This window comes from Schistocerca serialis, chromosome 1 (assembly GCF_023864345.2).
Source record: "Schistocerca serialis cubense isolate TAMUIC-IGC-003099 chromosome 1, iqSchSeri2.2, whole genome shotgun sequence".
In the NCBI taxonomy this organism is placed as follows: Eukaryota; Metazoa; Arthropoda; class Insecta; order Orthoptera; family Acrididae; genus Schistocerca; species Schistocerca serialis.
Window position 1 is genome coordinate 1,097,375,326 of NC_064638.1, and position 14,544 is coordinate 1,097,389,869.

General features: G+C 40.7%; 1 protein-coding gene across 4 annotated transcripts in view; it reads left to right on the forward strand.

Moving 5' to 3' along the window:
• Positions 1-7,968: 7,968 nt before the first annotated feature.
• LOC126416301 (UDP-glucosyltransferase 2-like) overlaps positions 7,969-14,544 on the forward strand; it is a 394,127-nt gene continuing 387,551 nt past the window's right edge. For 3 of the 4 annotated variants that reach the window (XM_050083971.1, XM_050083964.1, XM_050083977.1), the window contains exon 1: positions 7,969-8,122. In XM_050083971.1, coding sequence (XP_049939928.1) covers positions 8,084-8,122 — 39 coding nt within the window. In that variant the 5' untranslated portion in view covers positions 7,969-8,083. The remainder of the gene's footprint in view (positions 8,123-14,544) is intronic. The other variant, XM_050083985.1, reaches the window with a different exon arrangement.

The window sequence follows — 14,544 nt, forward strand, 5'->3', positions numbered from 1 at the left end:
TTAAACCTGCAGCAATACGTCACGAGGTTGTTTTGAACAAGCAATATGAAACTGTATCATCGCCGTGTGTGCAAGTGGACAAGGAACTAGCACGACACGAACAGTGAGCCGATAACAGACGGTGGACCAAGTTAGTGTCAAACTATAACTCTGTGTGTCAAGGGACGCTAGGAAAGCGCATTGACTACAGAGATACATTTTGTCCTAAGGTGAAAACTTGCGTGTGACTAATGACAAGTCATGACATGGTGAAAAAATATTGTGTGCCCATAAAACGTGTTACTGTGACAACGAAACATTGTGCAAACCAGACTAGTGAAGGCCTACTGAATTATAACTGCCAATAACTGTGTGCGTTTTTTCCCACAGCAGGAAAAATGCCCATAAGGATAGTACACTGTTTGTGAACTTGTTGCATGTTTGCTGGAGCACTGCAAGAAGATGTCACACGGGCGAGCTGATATACAACGCGCATCCGGCTACTTCAGCCATGCAGCGGCCGCAGCAGCCCGTAGCAGATAGCCACACGCCTCTCCGCGCCGTAGCTGTCAACACCGGGGGCGGTGACCTACACGGAGCCGACGCGCCGCGCCGAGCGCCGCTCAACAATCACTCCACACCGCTCACCAACTACAGCATTATTGACATATTCCAAAATATTTACACATACTGCATAACATGTCAATGAACTCTATTTTTGATAAACATTGAACATATATTATGTAACCGTTGATGACAAACTGCTAAATCAATTCAAAAGAATGACTGTTAAAGAGAAGATTAATCATGAACCAACTGGGATGGCTGGGCTCCGGCACAGTTTTGCCCAGGTTTCCTGTCTGCCTTCGCCCAAATGGGGGAGCCATGAACATATATAACTCTGGGACTAATTAAAAGAGCCATTCCATAAAAAAAATACAGAATTGTTAAGAACGTTACTGGCACCATTGTGTCAAAGTATAGAAACTCTTTGCCAAATGCTGCCAGGGGGCAATGTAACGTTCCCCAGCAAACTCACACTATTAATAAACTAAAATTTAATTGCACCATATACGCCGCTAAGAAGCAATTTGTATATACTGCAATTATTTAACAAAAAATTATTATTTAATTTTGTGTAAAGGACATTCGTTATTATTGTAATATTTTCTGTAGTAATATTCTCGATGTATTTAGGATGGTAATATTTCTATACTCATAATGTAATTGCGAAATGTGTCAATATCTGCGATAACAAAAATGTAAAATTCAGCCACAGAGGAAAATAATGTTGTAAGATTACAAAGAGATGTCAATGGTCAGCAGTAGTATAAAAACCACCACGTACTGTGTATTCTTTGTCGTCTCCCTGTAGAGCTGAAAGTGAGAGCATTTTATGACGTAGCATTTTATGAATGGGTAGACTTCTTTTGTCTGTATCTAGGTTTAGCCGCCATTAGAGGAGAAATTACAAACTAATGTAAGTTGAATTATTGTTGTGGTCTAAATACATTACAATTTATCAAAAGTGTGTATTATTAATGTAAATTTGCTTGCCCATGTCATCTATAATATTTCTTTAAAGAATTTTCAGCATTTTTAGCGGTGTTGCTGGGCTGTGCCGCGACCGAACGATTTGCAGCGGCGGCACATTTAAAAAATTGTTCCGCTAAGAAAAACTAACCAAACCCGTAAATCGGGAGCAGATAAAAATTAGCAGTGAATTAAGAAAATGTTTTTCTTTTACAGTGATCCAGAGACTGACGGAATTTATTACTAGTTTCACATTTGTGCATTCATAGGCGGATAGTTAACGTTGAAATTTAACAATTTGTTGGTTCTTTCAAATAACTTATATGTATAGTGAAGTGTGTTTTATCAATGATAATTAAACGTCGCCTTGGCAATATTTAACCATTTTCTGCTAATAGAGACAGTCTTGTGTTCCATAGCTAACGCCGGGAAAGAATTCAGTAAATATTTAAAAAAAAAACCACTGCATTTAGAAAATGTGTGCCAAGGCCGAATTATGTAAAGGATTTAATTCTCAACTAAATATTCTTAGTTAGTTAATATGAATTCACGTAATTTTAAATGTACTTAATTCTGTGTAAATGATTTTTTATTACCACACGTAAATAAGAGGTGCGACAACAAAGTTCGTACTGACTGAAAGAAAACAAAAGAGCAAATAACAAAAAACAAATTTTAAAAAGGTAACTATTTATTTTTTTATTTTTTGTATTTCATTAAACTGTAGATCTTTAATTTTTTCCGCTTCAAAGCCGCTGGAAACTATCGTTGTACTTCTCTTAATACATTACACTCCTGGCCATTAAAATTGCTACGCCACGAAGGTGGGTGCTACAAATGCGAAATTTAACCGACAGGAAAGATATGCTGTTTATGCAAATGATTAGCTTTTCAGAGCATTCACACATGGTTGGCGCCGGTGGTGACATCTACAACGTGCTGACATGAGGGAAGTTTCCAGCCGATTTCTCATACACAAACAGCAGTTGACCGGCGTTGCCTGGTGAAACGTTGTTGTGATGCCTCGTGTAAGGAGGAGAAATGCGTACCATCACGTTTCCGACTTTGATAAAGGTCGGATTGTAGCCTATCGCAATTGCGGTTTATCATATCGCGACACTGCTGCTCGCGTTGGTGGAGACCCAATGACTGTTAGCAGAATATGGAATCGGTGGGTTCAGAAGGGTAATACGGAACGCCGTGCTGGATCCCAACGGCATCGTTTCACTAGCAGTCGAGATGACAGCCATCTTACCTGCATGGCTGTAACGGATCATGCAGCCACGTCTCGATCCCTGAGTCAACAGATGGGGACGTTTGCAAGACAACAACCATCTGCACGAACAGTTCGACAACGTTTGCAGCAGCATGGACTATCAGCTCGGAGATCATGGCTGCGGTTACCCTTGACGCCGCATAACAGACAGGAGCGGTGCGATGGTGTAATCAACGACGAACCTGGGTGCACGAATGGCAAAACGTCACTTTTTCGGATGAATGTAGGTTCTGTTTACAGCATCATGATGGTCGCATCCGTGTTTGGCGACATCGCGGTGAACGCACATTGCAAGCGTGTATTCGTCATCGCCATACTGGCGTATCACCCGGCGTGATGGTATGGGGAGCCACTGGTTACACGTCTCGGCCACCTCTTGTTCGCATTGACGGCACTTTGAACAGTAGACGTTACATTTCAGATGTGTTACGACCCGTGGCTCCTACCCTTCATTCGATCCCTGCGAAACCCTGCATTTCAGCAGGATAATGCGCGACCGTATGTTGCAGGTCCTGTACAGGCCTTTCTGGATACAGAAAATGTTCTACTGCTGCCCTGGCCAGCACATTCTCCAGATCTCTCACCAACTGAAAACGTCTGTTCAATGGTGGCCGAACAACTGGCTCGTCACAATACGCCAGCCACTACTCTTGATGAACTGTGGTATCGTGTTGAAGCTGCATGGCCAGCTGTACCTGTACACGCCATCCAAGCTCTGTTCGACTCAATGCCCAGGCGTATCAAGGCCGTTATTACGGCCAGATGTGGTTGTTCTGGATACTGATTTCTCAGGATCTCTGCACCCAAATTGCGTGAAAATGTAATCACGTGTCAGTTCTAGTATAACATATTTGTCCAATGAATACCCGTTTATCACCAGCATTTCTTCTTGGTGTAGCAGTTTTAATGGCCAGTAGTGTACAATTGTTTACTCTGGATAATACTTACTTGCAAAGAAGTCTTACCCACTTAAGTATGTAGTCTGCCGCGCGGAGTTGCCGCGTGGTCTGAGGTGTCATGCCACGGGTTGCGCGGCCCCTACCGCCGGAGGTTCGAGTCCTCCCTCGGACATCGGTGTGTGTGTTGTCCTTAGCATAAGTTAGTTTAAGTTAGTTCAAGCAGTGCGTAAGGCTAGGGACCGATGACCTCAACAATTTGGTCCCTTTGGAATTCACACACATTTTTGGAGAATGTAGTCTCGTAACACTGATTAAAAAACATAGTCATCGTGCAAGAATGATTTCAGACGCTGATCACCCGCCCAATGAGCTGAGTCACCTCAGCAAGGTATCAGGAACAACAATTCTTAGGTCCATATGTAAATGAAGTGATTTCTTGCAACACTCACAACAAGACCACCGATGACGAACAGGAAAAGAAACTTGCTTTCTTGCCGTTCTGTGGCTCCATGTAGGAAAAGGTAAGCCACCTGCTGAAATGACACAAGATCAAATCGATCTTCAAGTCTCCGACGAAAATCCGCCAGTTACTAAGACCAGTCAATGACGCAGCAGGTCTCAGAACACCTAAGGTCTACAAGATACCTTGTGAGTAAGGGTATTCTTATGTCGGCCAAACGGTATGCACTGTGGGACAGTGCAGAAAGGAGGATGAGAGGTTTTATCATCTATAGTACCCCGACAAAATGCAAAAACCCAAAAACCGTGTCAAAAAAATGTGCACACGAACAATTACAGTGCCTACAGATAACTGTTCGTTTGCACATTTTTGAAATGTTTTTGCATTTTCGGAAGTACCATTTTCACTATGTTACGGTGATTTGAAAATGGGTCCCTGCCCGAAACTAGTCATCGAGGGAATAAAAAAAGTGAAACTAGCAACGTGGGCTGGTTTTTCGTTAGTGTGTTTTGAGCCCACAGATGTCATATATACGAGGGTGGTTTGAAAAGTTCTCAGAAAGGAATAGAAAAAAATACTTGTATCACTGTAACCTTTTTTTTATTTTTCAATGTAGTCTCCTTGTAGATTAATGCACTTGGCCCTACGATGTTTCAGTGCCTTGATCCCATCCCGAAAATGAGTTTCCTCCAGGCCTGCAAAACAGTTGTCAACCCCAGCTATCAATTCTTCGTTTGAAGTGAATCTTCGTCCATCAAGAAAAATTTTCAGTTTTGGGAAGAGAGGAAAGTTTGACGGAGCCATATCAGGTGGCAACAATTCATACCTTTGTTCGTGTAATTTTGCCATGGCGACGGCACATATTTTTGATCCAGCGTCAAGAGTCGCGACACCCATCTTGCAGATAATTTTTTCATTCCTAATTCTTCAATTAAAATGTGATATACCCTTTCAGATGACATCTGGCAAGCGTGAGCAACTTCACGTACTTTGAATCGGCGATCCACCATGACTATTCAGTGCGCTTTTGCAGTGATTTCTGGAGTAGTGACAAATCCCGACTAAATTTAAATTCATTTGTCCACTTGGCAACAGTTGAATATGAAGGAGCAGACTCCCCCATTGCATTCTGGAAATCGGCGTGACTGTCCTTTGCTTCCATACATTTTCTTACGAAGTACTTAATCACTGCTAGAATCTCGATTTTTTCCATCTTCGCAAATCACCACACGGGAACAACAACAGAACCACGTCACCGCCACAGCTCTCTTTCAAGAGCACTGACGTGGCACGTGTTTACAGGCAAGAGTCCAATAAATATCACGTGAAAAACTCGTTGCGCTGGCGCTGACCTCTCGTAGTGATTCCGAGAACTTTGCAACCATCCTCGTATTAATGATATATATTAAGGTTGCCATAAGTTGGTCGCCGGTTTTAAGTACCGATTGTCAAAAAGTACGCAACATCAGGAAAACTTCGTGACAACTGCTCTCTGTTTCATATTGCTACTACTCTTAGCGACCGCAAAGTTGTGACAGTTAATTTCCGGACGAAGTTGTATTGTATGGTCTGTGTCAGTGGATGACTGACTGACAACAGTTTTTGCACTTACGTTGAAATGCATTATGCAATGTAAGACACCATCACGGATGTTTGCTAAATGTTTTGAATGCGTTTTTTTTCTACTTGTTACATTGTATTACAACAGCCGCAATTTAATTTTGAATTTCTTTCTGAATATATGTACCGCGTTTGAAACTGACACTGTCTGTAATCGTGAATTCATGTTACTTCTGGGTCAAAATTTTACCACAGCCGCTAATGGAACGAATCGCGCACGCCTGTGAATTATTAGTACTGGAAAACGAACAATAAAACATGCCCCCTCTCACATCCTGTAACCCCGCAGTCACCACAGTACTAACACTTCTGTCCCTTTGCTTAGTTCACGACCGAATTCACCGACGCCAATTAAAATTAGACATATCTTGATATTATTGTCTCTGTAAGTATTTTTGTTTGTTACTGAACAGGACAACTACACTCGTAAGAAGCTCTGAGCTTTGGCTGACATTTTTGGATTTAGCTGTTAATTTCTAGATGCATATCATTACAAAATTCGGCTGAGAACCGCGGGCTGCACGAATGCTTGATTAGGGCCGAAGTTTGACGACCACTTCAGGTACTGTGTAGTGTGTACCCACTTCATGAATCACTATTGTTTTGTTGTCACGGTTGCTGCTCACATTTTCTGTGTATTGTACGCGTGGACAGTAATAAACGTTTTCCAACTCTGTCAAATTAATAAATGAAAAGCTAATAGTTTGCTTTTGTTCTACAGTATTAATTTATTGTTAGCCGGTTTTCGGCTTGCAAGGCCATCATCACACATTTACTGACTACGGTCGCCAAAGGAGTTAAAATGTTTGTAAACAACCTGAAAAAGACGATATGCATTTAAATTGGAGCACGAAAGCACAGTAAATGACATCTTTGACAGTGCGCTGTTAATGCAACGTAAAAAGTAAAAAGTTGAAGAATAAATAAATATAATGGGGACTAAACAGGAAAAAACATTAACACAAAACTGGAAAACCATGCATATATAACAGGTTATATTAATAAATAAAACCAATAAAATAAAATAAAATTAGTACTAGACAAGAATACTTGAAGAGGTATAAAAAATGGAGTGTGATACACAAACGAAACACAAGAATTAGCAATTGCAGCTACAGAATATATGAAGAACTTAAGGAATATCAACAAGATAAACAGAAATGAATAAATGCAAGAAAATGGAGGAACGTAATGGAATGTTTAGTAAATGCCATATTTGAGAAAGTGGTGGTACTGCATTTCAAAAAGTAAAAGTTGATCAATATACAAGGAATCAAACAGGAAAAACATTAACGCTGTACTCAAAAGGGAGCAAACACGAAAAATACACTCAAAAACTGTGCCTATGTAACAGTTAGTATTAAATAAATGAACCGAGTAAAATAAAAACGGTACTTGACGAGACAACTTCAAGAGGTATTAAACATGGAAAGTAATACAAGTGCCAATTAAAAGAAAGAGTTAACAACAGTGAACTGACAGTGTGGGGAGTAATGAAAAACTCATTTACATTTTGATAATTTTGTAACACGCGCAACAACAGTGTGGCACATATGTTTCTGAAAGTAGAATCTTTTCTGCGTATAACTGTAAAAAACAAATCGTCTCGTCTGTTATTTCCTACGAATTCTTTCAAGTGTTTATTGTACCATCCGAAAAAAAATAGTAACAGGTTGATGGGTTCAGAAATGAAGCCGCTAGGCTACAGTCGGTTAACACCAATTCATAGGTAGGGCAAAGTCAGCAGCGTCACGACTTCAGCTTTTAATGTTATGGTATAAACAGTGAAGTTACACAACGACTGTAAATCTATTGTGAGAACAATGTGTTCAAAGTGTAATGCGGGATTGTGTATTGACTGTTTTACTCCATTTCGTTACCCAAGTCATGCCATTGCAATCTGGATGTTTCCACCTGCAGTTTCCATGGCACAACTCGAATGGTATCACATTCGTTAAATGTGAAAATCCGGCTGTATAGGTCGTTCTGTTCCAGATTGCAACTACCATCCCGGTGTTCAACCGCGTGTACGCACTGCGGCGTCTCAGGTCGTGAACTTGTGAACTCGTTTGTGGCGAGGTAGCCGCTAGCCAGCCACTACTTACCCCCACCAAGCCACCATCGAGCTGTTTTTGTTTTCCTCCTTCCCCCCACTCTTCCGCCTTCTTGATACGACTCACGATGCTCAGATGCCTGACGGTTTCATAGGCCGACGGCTGTATGTGGTAGTCGCAGCGTTCTTGCAGCAAGGACGCACAACGTAAAAGCGCGCTAGAGAGTATCATTACGGAACCGGTGGTCGCAGGAAACGACACGATGTCTTTAGTTTCCTGTGCTGATGGGAGAAAGTGGCAGGTAAGCAAGGTGTTCGTTGCTTGTCGTTCTACTTAACATTTAGAACATTCACCCGGGAAATTTTTGGAGCTAATTACAGAAGATATTTCACTTCTGTATTTATTGTTCCTGATAAAATTAGGGTTAGGAGGCACACTATTACTTCTAAACTGAGATCCTTCTGAAACTCTACTAACATCATATTAGATTTAGGTTTACACAAATAAAATATCAATGAGACTAGAACGGCTATAAGACTATTAGTTGGCCAATCAATGGTAGAGAAAGAACTAAGACTGTAAGCAGTTTGAAGCAACTTTATATTTACGCTGTGGAATATTAATATTTCTATAACAATGCCGAAGTAGCCGACACTTTACAGCGATTGTCTTCATGTCTTTGACGAACGGCCGCTAAAATGAATACAGTGCCTGTTGTAAGCTGTTCTTCATGTCTACCTAACAATTGGAAAAGCGTTCTTTTACCCTGCTGAGAAAGAACTAAAACTTCACTCTTCACAGTTTTCATAAATTCCGCATAACTGCTGTGTTCCGAGAATAGAAATTGCTGGAGGAGTATCCCCCGGTATTCATGCCGGCTTTCGAAACTGGAGCCTCTATTCCTGTCCAAGCAGCTCTTCAGTCGCTAAGCAGCGGCCAGCTGATGCCACCAAGATACCGTACTCGCGGACGAACTCAGCTATTCAATTTCTCGCTGGGGAAAAGCTATGTATATGAACAACATCCAAAAGACATTGTTTTGATTTTAGTGACTTTATGCGACAGCGACACTGATGTAGCGCATTCACAACTTCCATTCTGTTTTATCATAGTTACTGCATGAATATGTTTGGTTGAAATCGAGTGCAAAAGTAAAGTAGACAAACATGGGCTGTAACCGAAGGTTATGAAACTTGCTGTTCAGTTTCTAGAGGAAAATACAGGGTTGGCCTTAGCTGGAGCGGGGCCATGCCCATAGCCTCCGCGCGGGACTCTCCCGCATCCTCCTCCTCCTCCTCCTCCTCCTCCCCCCCCCTCCCCTCCCCCCCCCCCTCCACTCCTCCCTCCCTCCCCCCCTCTCCTCCCTCCTACCCCTCCCTCCTCCTCCCCCAACCCCTCTACAACTCTGGTTATACATCTTCGTCGCGTTCAAAAGAATTCTAAGTTTCGTCACTGACATATTACCAATATATCAAGACTGTCACTACTGCAGACTTCCGTTGTGATAAGAAAATAATTAATCGGAGAAGGAATCTCAATGGGTATGGTAATTACTAAAATGTTAATAACAAAAACTAACTTAGCTATGGGAATCCTTCCTTCTTAATGAAATTCTAAGTGAAATGAGGTTCACAAGTCTTGTTCAGGAAGTAGTTAAATGTTTTCATCACTTGACTGTTCTCTATATTTACAAGAAATTAAATACGTTGTAGGTTATAAACAGTAAGGGTTTTCTGCTGTACACACTTAATGCAAAACATCATTTCCTTACTTTTTGACGAGCATATTCATCAGTAATATATTCAGAATTCAATATTGAAGCCATGTCATGTTCCACTGTCAGCATGGCAAGAGAAGACGGACGTTCTTGCGAGATGCTGCCTCTGAAATAATTCTTGATAAGATTGAAACGTGAAAAGCTCCTTTCAGCAGAGGCGATAGTCACTGGCATGATTAGCAAATTCTGTAGGCAATATAAATGTTGGCAAATGGCTTTTCAGTGTCATTCAAGTATTTCAATATCAACATAGCTTTCACATACTCTGGCACCATTTCAGTGAACACTTCAATATCCGTCAAAAGGTCTGACGCAACAATGTCTTTCTAACGTTCAACATTTACGTTCACACTTAACCCCTCCTCAAGATTTTTACGTAGCACTTTCAGTTCTTCGTCCTGTATTATTTTAAACTTTCTGGAGACAACAAGAAGCTGAACATTACGGAATACAAAGCCTCTTGGCCAACCTTTCTTTCAAGCTTTTTAACACTGTGTCGACGGCAGGGTAGAAAAAATCGATTTTGTGTTTCTCCTCTGAAGGTTAATCTGTGCAAACCATGTCGTCACCTTCATAATGAAACTGATTCACCTTCTTTCCAGTTCACTTTTTTTCGAATTTTGGTCCAATCTGTAAACTTTCAGCTATCTCTTACGCTGTTGTCTGCGTATTAACAAAACCTTCTCCACTGAAATTCTCAATAAACTTCACTTGTCTTTAGAGGGGTTGAGTTGCTACTTTCACATCCATGTGTTCTGCTTCAGCTGCCTTACATGATGCGTTAAACGCCTTTGAGGTGGTCATACCATATCACAACGCAAACTTGTAGCCTTCTAATTCGTTCGCAGCAAGTGAGTGTGCTTCGCTCTTTGTTTTCGATTCCACAATGCTGTTGCTCACATCAAGAAGGGTATCACTGATTTCTCTTGCCTGGTACCTTATAGCTTTGACACTCTGCACCCTACTTTCCCATCGAATATTTGAAAGCTTCTTCACTGTTGAAAGTTGGTGCTCAGTTCGACAAGATTTCCCATCTCTGAGTGGATCACTGGAAACATATATATTCTTTGAATTATACCAAAAAAAATTGAGTGCTTTTGCTGGAGATTTTGCCGCATCTGATAACACAAGATTAAGACTATGGCTGGCACGTGGCATATAAAATGCTCATGGTTTGCACTTTAGGATTCTGGCTTGATGAACACCACTTCGATAACATTTCATATTTGCGACATTATCGTAATTTTGGCCTCTGTAATCATGAATTTCGAGCCCTATTTCATCTAGTTTCGACGAAAGGGATTCAGTCAAACTTCCTGTCAGGAGTACAATCAAGTTTGACAGAACAATGCTGTTTTTTACTTTGTTGACAAGCAAATTTATGAATTCATTTTGCATGTTTTTCCCAAGATAATGGTCATGAATTTCTTGAGTTTTTACCCGCCTTAAATGTTCCTGCAAAACAGAGTCAAATTCTGCTACCTTTTCAATCAAATCAAGAAAATTATTATTATGTTATGAGTTTGCCGCTGGTTCCCCTTAAGGCTTTGATGGTTGGTTGGTTGCTTTTGGGGAAGGAGACCAGACAGCGAGTTCATCGGTCTCATCGGAGTAGGGGAGGATGGGGAAGGAAGTCGGCCGTGCCCTTGCAAAGGAACCATCCCGGCATTTGCCTCGAGCGATTTAGGGAAATCACGAAAAACCTAAATCGGGATGGCCGGACGCGAGATTGAACCGTCGTCCTCCCGAATACGAGTCCAGTGTCTAACCAAAGGCTTTGAGATAGGTACCTGATACTGAGTATAATTCGTTTTAGAACATGACACCAATGTTCCTCCTCTTTTTCCAGTAGTTCAAGGTCAATTTGATCAGCACCCTTTTTTGTTTTAAACGTATCTCACATTCTATACATTTTTTGTACATGCTCTTGAAGCCGGTTTCCTCAATGAACCCAGTCACTTGACATCTTGTTTGAAGGAGATTCGAAAGTTTACAACAAAAACAAAAAAAAAACTTTGTGATTTCGAATACACAAGCCATTTACGATCCCTTTTTTCTCCATTTAGTAAAGTTCTTTTGTAAAAGTGAGTTGAAAATTTTCTTCTGTTCTCATTTTAGGGATACTAAAAAATAGGGCCTTTCCGTACAGTTTCATTAACCATGGAGGATGTTAACGTATTAGGTCAAGTGCGGGTCCGAATTTTGTGATTACTCCACAATCGCTACTACTAGGTCTAGCTGAATGTGGGTTCGCAGAAGGTTCCTCATTCCAATGCTTGAAGTTCATTTGTATCTAAAGCATCACATGATGAGAGGCTACTGTTAATGCCATTGTCCTTACAGACTTTAGTCTCAGTCTGAATTTACTGGACGAAGAAATTTTTCGAAAGTGCCTTATTGTACTGCTTGATTGTTAGCCACAACAATGAGTAGAAAGAGCGCGGAGAGGCGCTGAGAATCACTGAATCACGTGCCTCTTAATTTTTCGCATAAGCAATAGCCATGTGTTGGCAATAGATATTACTATAGCGCATCAATATCATAGCCGCTAGTTCCCTCGACTCCGATGCAGGCTTCATTTTCTGAGACGCTCCAGTGGCCATAACCATATCACGGTGGGTATATAATTGAATTACATTACATTAAAAGTAGTTTCAGAAACACATTATTGTTATCAGTTTGTAATAACAAAATTACGGGTGGTAGTTTTCAAATTACCTTCTAATGTGTTGCGCGGAGCCCTTTGGGGTTGCACGGTTTGCACATGCCGAAGGCCGGCGTTGGAGAAATATGTAATGTAGTTGTATTACTGGAAACTTGTCTGTGACAGGAAGATTAGTTCCTTCCTGTTGGTGTTTAGCAACTCATTCCGTCGTTAGGTCATTAACGACGGAGTACTTGTTTGTGTAGGATGAAGAAAAAAACGACCGTGGGCTTTGAGAGACTCCACTTGTGAATCACCTGTGTTATGAGAATAACAGTTTGTTCGCTAAAATTCGCATTTCTCTCCCTAGTCGAAATTTGTCTGTAACATCGATATTTCACAGGAAGTAAACCATAATTATAGTCATTATATTAATCTCCGTCATGACTAAACATGGACAAGAACTTTCAAAACATATATATTCTGGAGTCTGTTTTGGAGCGGAACTTTATAAAAATCAACATATGAAGTATCCTGCAAATGAATTTCAGTTATATCTGTTTCCGTAACGGCTTCGACACTAAACCTCTTCTTTCCAACGATTCATAAATCATTCGTGATCGGGAACACTCTTTCTGCAGTAGCACTGGTGCAAGGTAGAGCTAGCACAAACGCAGTAATGAGCTGCAAATTCTTGTAGCAGTTATGCTGAGATGTAAGGAAGTTGACAATGATAGACCCCGTTCAGTTCGGTTTAATCAAAGAGTGTATTTTTTTTATTCTTTCGGTACAATCACGTTTACTCTTCATTTTGTTATGCTACACGCTATTTAAAAACGCTGCATTTAAAAATAACGGGACAGTTAATGACAAACGGGACAATTTACGTCTCATACGTATTTTGTCGGGTAAACGGGACACTTAACGCTACATAGGGACGATCCCGTAAAACACGGGATGCGTTACCCTAGAATAGAAGCTTTTGAAATGTGGTGCTACAGAAGAATTCTGAAGATTAGATGGGTAGATCGAATAACTGAGGAGGTACAGAATCAAATTGGGGAAAAAAGAAATTTATTGCACAGTTTGACTAAAAAAGGGGGTTGGTTAAGAGGACACATCCTGAGGCGTCAAAGAATCATGTTTGGTAATTGGGGCCAGGGAGGGGGGGGGGGGAGAGAAGTGTGGGGGAGTAAAAATGGTAGAGGAAGACCAGGGCTTGATCACAGTAAGCAGATGCATATGGATGTGGGTTGCGGTAGTAGTGCAGGGACGAAGAGGCTTTCACGAGATAGAACAGCGTGGAAAGCTACACCAAACCAGTCTGAAGAAAACAGTACTCGTGTCACTAGAACTAAATTTGTATCGTAAACGATTGATAATTACCCACTCAGTTTTGTGGAACAAAGTAAATTACTTTGACACCTTTGAGGCAAGTATGCAAAGTACATAGTCTTCTACTACTCATTTGATTATGGGTGCAAACTTTTTAATTAATTGTCTGAAATTACATTCTCATTGCGTTAACTGATTTATTGGGTTACAGTCCTATTTTTTTATGTTGACTGTCATAATTAATCCTGCGATGCACTTGTCCACTGCTGTGGACAGCTGTTAACAGTCCAGTTTATCAGTACTGTATTTTGCAACATTTTGGAGAATATGGACGGGGCAATCAGCTTTGACAGTTTTATCATTTTCAGCTAAAAGAAGTGTATAAATGGAATGGTTTCTGCCGAAGCTGACGTTAGTGTTGTCAGCGGCGAATGCCGGACGATCCATTCTTCTCCATTGTGTTTGTTAATAACTTCGAAACTTGATAAGCACATTCATGGCCACATTCCACAGATTCCAGTAGACGGTTGAAAACTCCAGTATCATAATCAAAGAATACTGTATAAGCAAATTGGAAACATTTTTTTTATTACGTGCATGTGTCGGTATAGCAAAGTATAGATTTTTTCCTTGCGTGTTCTTTAAAATATTTTTAATATATACTTTGACCAGTACTTCGCATACAATAGCTTCCGCTTCTGTTCTTCTTCAGCTAAAACATTGAGCGATTTTTGAATCACTGCAGACATATGGTAATAATTTGCGTGAACAGTCCATTCTGTTGTAACTACGAGAATGCTTTACCGTGTAACAAACGGATGTGAGATCTCCAGCAATAATCTCGTCCGCCTCCGAGGTAGATTGTTCAGGCTTAGAGAAATATTTGAATAAGTTACTTGACGTTCTGTTACTTACAACAGTCACGTGAGATTTAGTAGATGGATGTTGTTTTACATCAGCAACGCCT